The sequence below is a fragment of the Poecilia formosa genome, unplaced genomic scaffold (genome assembly GCF_000485575.1).
Source record: "Poecilia formosa unplaced genomic scaffold, Poecilia_formosa-5.1.2 Scaffold365, whole genome shotgun sequence".
Classification (NCBI taxonomy): Eukaryota; Metazoa; Chordata; class Actinopteri; order Cyprinodontiformes; family Poeciliidae; genus Poecilia; species Poecilia formosa.
In genome coordinates this window covers 594,192-599,287 of record NW_006800304.1, presented here as the reverse complement: position 1 = coordinate 599,287, position 5,096 = coordinate 594,192, and the positions used below count along the sequence as shown (strand labels likewise).

The window sequence follows — 5,096 nt, the reverse complement described above, 5'->3', positions numbered from 1 at the left end:
GAAATTGTGGAGATCTAACAATTTGATGTCTTTCAGACTCGTGCTACTGCAGTAAACAAACAAACAAACAAACATATAGATTCGTCTCGTTTGGTACAGAATTTGTTGACGTCCTTGTTCAGAATAGTCGATGGTTTGATTTCTTTTAGCAGAGAAGGAGCTTTCTGGTTGTCTCCAGCTGGACCCTTCTGGGTTGCACCACAACCCCCCCGCCCCCTCCCTGTACACAGCTCCCTCGTCAGGTCTCCCCGGGATCGGTGTTTTGCATCGCTCCTCGATTTGCATTTCTTCCTCAGATTTTCCGTGCGACGGGTTCAGCGGGCGCTTCTTCACGGCTCTTTTTTTTTTTATATACATACATACATACATACGCGCGCCTCCATTTCCACATCCATATACGCGCAAAGAGAGACAGAGAACAAGAGAGAAGGAAACAAAACATACAAACGAAAAACAAAACATCTGGATTTTTAAAATAATGTTGCCGAAGCTCCACGACTGGGGAAACTGACGAGATTTTTTTCATTCCCTGCTTTATCTTCTCTTCTTTCTGGTGCGTACCAGCGGAGCTAGACACGTGTCCTCGGGGTAAACAGAAAGGGCTAGGTCGTGCCAGCGGATCGCGTTGTTTCTTTCCCTCTGTTGTAGTTGTTGTTTTTTCCCCCCTCCCCTCTCTACTCTGTTTGTTACCGACACACCGGGCTTAAGCTTGGCTACCGCAGATATTGCCTATTTCATCCGTCGCGCCTTGGTAAATAAGACGCCTTTTGGAGATGTCGGAAGTGCTGCCTTTCAACGAAGAGAAAATGAGTCATTATGGAAATGAGGGCGACGAGGAACACCTTTCCTTCACCTGTCGCCTTCAAGACACCAACAACTTCTTCAACGGCTCACAGAACAAGCGTCCGCCGAAACTCGGACAAATTGGCAGAAGCAAACGAGGTAATTATATAATTAAGACGGTTTTTTTTTTCTCCCCCCCCCCCCATCTTCTACCCCCTGCCAGTTTTCTCCCTATCTCCATTGGCTTACGTGGGGATGTGGTGAATGCGCACTTTTGGCTGATGTTTTGCAGCCATGGTTGAGGATGCAACGACCAGGTTTTTCGTTGTTGTTGTTGTTGTTTTGTTTTGATGTTTTATTTATTTTTTTTACCACATCGATTCAGCTGGGTGCACAAATCTACTGTTTGCATGCATGTGTGTTGCGTAGATTGTTAAATAATTCGCATTGCAACACAAGTTGGATGCGCACTGCGTTGCCACTTCAATGTTGCTCAACAGAGTTGATCTTAACGCAACCTCTCCCCTTGATGAAAGGTTGGCATGGTTGAGTTTTCTATAAGCTGAGTCTTTCCTGATTATTATTATTATTATCTTTTGTATGACCCTTTTTAATTAACAAATTCTTTTAATTACAATGCATAAAAAGGAGGTTGCACATAAATGCATGCAGTTACAAGCAAAAACATGGCAGTCAGGGAGGAAGTACACCTGTAGGTCTGCAGTGGAGACACTCACGCATGCACATGTGCAGGAGTGCATCAGACGCAGTTGTTTGAGCGCTGCTGTGCACTAGGTTACTCTCACATGCATGCACATGTCACGTCTTCCTCACACAGCGCTGGGCTTTTCATGCTCTCTTGTTAGTTGATGGTGAATTTTTCAAGACGCCACACCACGACGACCCCCCTGCCACCACCCCAAACCCCACCATCCTCCTCATCCTCATTAACTTTCCCTCCCCTGTCATCCACAGTTGTGATCGAGGATGAGAATGGCGACGAAGCGCTGAAAAACGGAACAGAGAAGACTTCAGGAGAGGCTTAAGGCATCCGAACCCACCGAAAGACAATCCAGTTTTTGTTTTTGTTTTTCTATGGCGATATTTACCAGTCCTAATCCAAAGACACTGTATATAAGCACTTTCTCTCATGTGGCAGCAAGCAAGCACTTCCACGCCCTCCTCCTCTTCCCAGTCTGTCATGACCAGCCGGATGGATGGATGCACAAGCGCTGGCCAGGAGTGGGAGGCGGCAGCAAAAAAAAGAAAAAGGAGAAAAAAAAAAGTGGAGGCCTCCAGGTGGACCCCCCATAACACATTTTACACAAACGCACCCTTGATTACAGGGTTTCGCCATAAATCCAGTCACAGGAGAGGAGACTGGGGGAGGAGGCAAGCGGTGGGGAGCGAGGTGAAGGATGGAGGCGATGCTGTCGAAATGCAGAAATCAGGGACAGGATACAGAGGTAGATCTATTATAATAAACTAAAGCACACACTTCTCCTATATCTTATCAATCAAACCTTTCTGCTCTTCGTTTTTTTTTTTTTTTTTGACTGAGGGCAAGCGAATACCAGAGTTTTGTAAATATGGAAAGGGTAGCCCATATTTTCTTGCACAAAGTGAGAACTGGTGAGCTGGTTTTGTTCCGTGTCGACGACTTTAATTTATTCTGGAAACCCTGGGGAATATGTCTTTTTGAAGTGACGTAAAGCCCGAGGGAGGGTTTCGTTCTTTTGTTGTTGTTGTTTTTTTTTGTATGTTGAGAAAAACTGAGCAAATGAGAGTGATGTTGTTTTTCACTTATGGATTCTCGATGTTGCCTGAGTGTTTTTGTTACCATACTTTGCAGCTATAACGAGTCATTTCTAAACAGTGAACTTCCCACCTGTTTGTAAGCTTACCCAGGCTTTCACCTGGATCGATTGATACTGTAACTTGACTGTAAACACCCTATTGATAAAAAAAAACAACTATTTATATTGCATTGTGCATTATTGTGTGCCAAATCTCATGGGTTTACTGAATACCATTTTTTTTTTTTGTTGTTGTAGGTGGTTTTTTTTTTTTTGTGCTTAATACATTTACGCATTGATTTCAGTCGTTTCCCTTCGGTTGCCATTTTTTTAGGGCTCTTTTTGGTAAAAAAAAAAAGAAAAAAAAAAGAAAAAAAAAACACTTAAAAGTACCAACTCATGCATGGCGAATATGAATTCATGCATGCATGGCAGCAGTTCTGAAACTCTTGTGTAATCTTGAAGCACCTCGTATACAGCTTTGAATGACAAAGACCTCAAGAAACAGTCTTAATTCTTCGTTGTACTGTACGACTCTCACTGATTTGTACAGTGGCCTAATATCTTGTAATAAAGATTATGATAACGTACTATTTACTGTTAGTGTTGATTGTGGTTTACAATAAGGAATGATGTATTTGATGTTGCTTTTTGTTTAAAAAAAAAAAAGGAAGGAAAAACAAAAAAAAAAAAACAACTTTGAAATCTGTAGCAAAAACATGAAAATATAGTTTTGTATCAGAGAGTTAAAGACAGTAGCAGGTAGCCCGGCTTAACTTTTTGGACATGTTGCTTGTACAGTTTCTCCTGTTTGTTATTGTATTGCCTATCTGGCTGCCAAGGAAAGGTGAAGTCAGCATTTTTTTTCCACTGTGAGAAAAGTAGCATCCCTCTCTTTGGAGGGCGATCGGACGTGGAAGAGGCGCAGGACGATGACAGGATAATCCCACGGAGAATCTGAGATGCACACTTTGTCCTGCTGAGACAAAGGCGAGCTCAAACAGTTGCACAACAGACTATGATCTCATTAAGTGCTACAGTTCTGCGAAAAGATTTTTTCTTTTTTTTTTTTGTGGGGATAATGTACAACACTGCTTCCCAATGCAATAAATGTCTGTTTGCTTTAACAAAAAAAAAGCTCCGCTTTCTCTCTTTAATCGAGTCCTCCCTTTAAACCCCACCTCTGCCTGGGATGTCGAGGGCACCCGGGCGTGAGGAACGCTGATGAGACGTGACATTTCCAGCTCTGCCATGGTGACTGAATGATTCATGTTGTGTGACGAGCCTCTGTCAGCGCACGGCATCTTCAACCTGGGCCGCCTGGCTCTCCCGGGGACATGCATGCAAACGCGCACATCCCAGAACTTGCATGTCCATTTCCTTCCCCTCCATCTGCAGGCGAAAGGAACATGTTGTTAGTTCCCATAACCACCACCATCCCTTCTCCCTCCCATCTTGACAGACATGAAAGGGGCTGCCTGAGCCGGGTGCCATGGTAACAGATGCACCTTGCACTCTGTGGTGTAGCGGTGGGTTTCGAATAGTCTTCCCTGAGCCTCAGCTTGATATCATCGCTATCTTTAATGGAATGTTCTTCGCTCTCTTTATCTGTTCGCTAAGCGGCATGACTGCATTATCCCTCCAAAACAGTCCCTTCTTTCAAGATGGCAGTCGACCATGACAGCGCCGGCTTCTCTGGCAGCAAGCTGTCCCCTCACACGGGATCAGAGGTAGCACATTTGGGTAGTAATGGTGTGTTGGCTGTCAGTGTGTTGGAGCTTTGCTGTGCACATGAAGAAGCTGAACGTGTAAAAAGATGTGGCCAGAATTCACGGGTTAACCCAAATCTGTGTAAAAAAAAACAAACTGTATGAATAACAGACATGACTTATTCAGATTACTGTAATAAACCAGGAAGGCTAATTTAGTCATTTCCAAAGGAATCAAACAACACACAATGCCTCAAGAAATCAATTAGAAATAATAATAATAAAAACAAATTTCAACCTTTGTCTGATCAATAAAACCACCACACCATCAACGCTGAGAAAAAAAAAGTGTTTATATATTTTTTTAAATCTGTTTTTGCTTTGTTGTCACACTAAAGATTAAATACAAACTGCAATTTTCAAATGATGATTTAACTTCAATAAGATTATATGAAAACTAGCCATGATCCACTGCTGAACCGTACAGCGACATTTCCCAGGAAGGACTTCCTTCCTTTTTCATTTCTTTGCATAGGAATACGTGTTAAGTCTAAACAAATACTGAACTCTATGATATTTATAGCCGTAGCTAATTTGCAATGCTCATCCCCAGATGGGCCTTTGACAACATACAGACTGTAAACCAGCATAGCAAAATAAAATGCCAAACATAGCTCCTAAAATTAACTTCAAACAGACCACAATAGCCATCATGAAGCCATCATGGGCCATGACTACAAATCTGATCTTCTTAAAGAAACACCTGAGCACTGAGATGTTGGAGGATAAAATGAAACATTTTACTGTG

At 42.6% G+C, this 5,096-nt stretch overlaps 1 protein-coding gene across 1 annotated transcript; it reads left to right on the top strand.

The window, feature by feature from the left end:
- Window positions 1-228: 228 nt before the first annotated feature.
- On the top strand, window positions 229-3,706 carry camk2n1a (calcium/calmodulin dependent protein kinase II inhibitor 1a). The gene is made up of 2 exons (XM_007574968.2): window positions 229-942; window positions 1,759-3,706. The coding sequence occupies exons 1-2, from the start codon at window positions 774-776 to the stop codon at window positions 1,827-1,829; spliced, it is 240 nt and encodes a 79-aa protein (XP_007575030.1). The 5' UTR covers window positions 229-773; the 3' UTR covers window positions 1,830-3,706.
- Window positions 3,707-5,096: the final 1,390 nt, after the last annotated feature.

Coding starts and splice junctions, on each gene's coding strand:
- camk2n1a (XM_007574968.2), top strand. CDS start 774: ATGTCGGAAGTGCTGCCTTTCAACGAAGAGAAAATGAGTCATTATGGA. Junction 943..1,758: donor AATTGGCAGAAGCAAACGAG/GTAATTATATAA, acceptor TGTCATCCACAG/TTGTGATCGAGGATGAGAAT.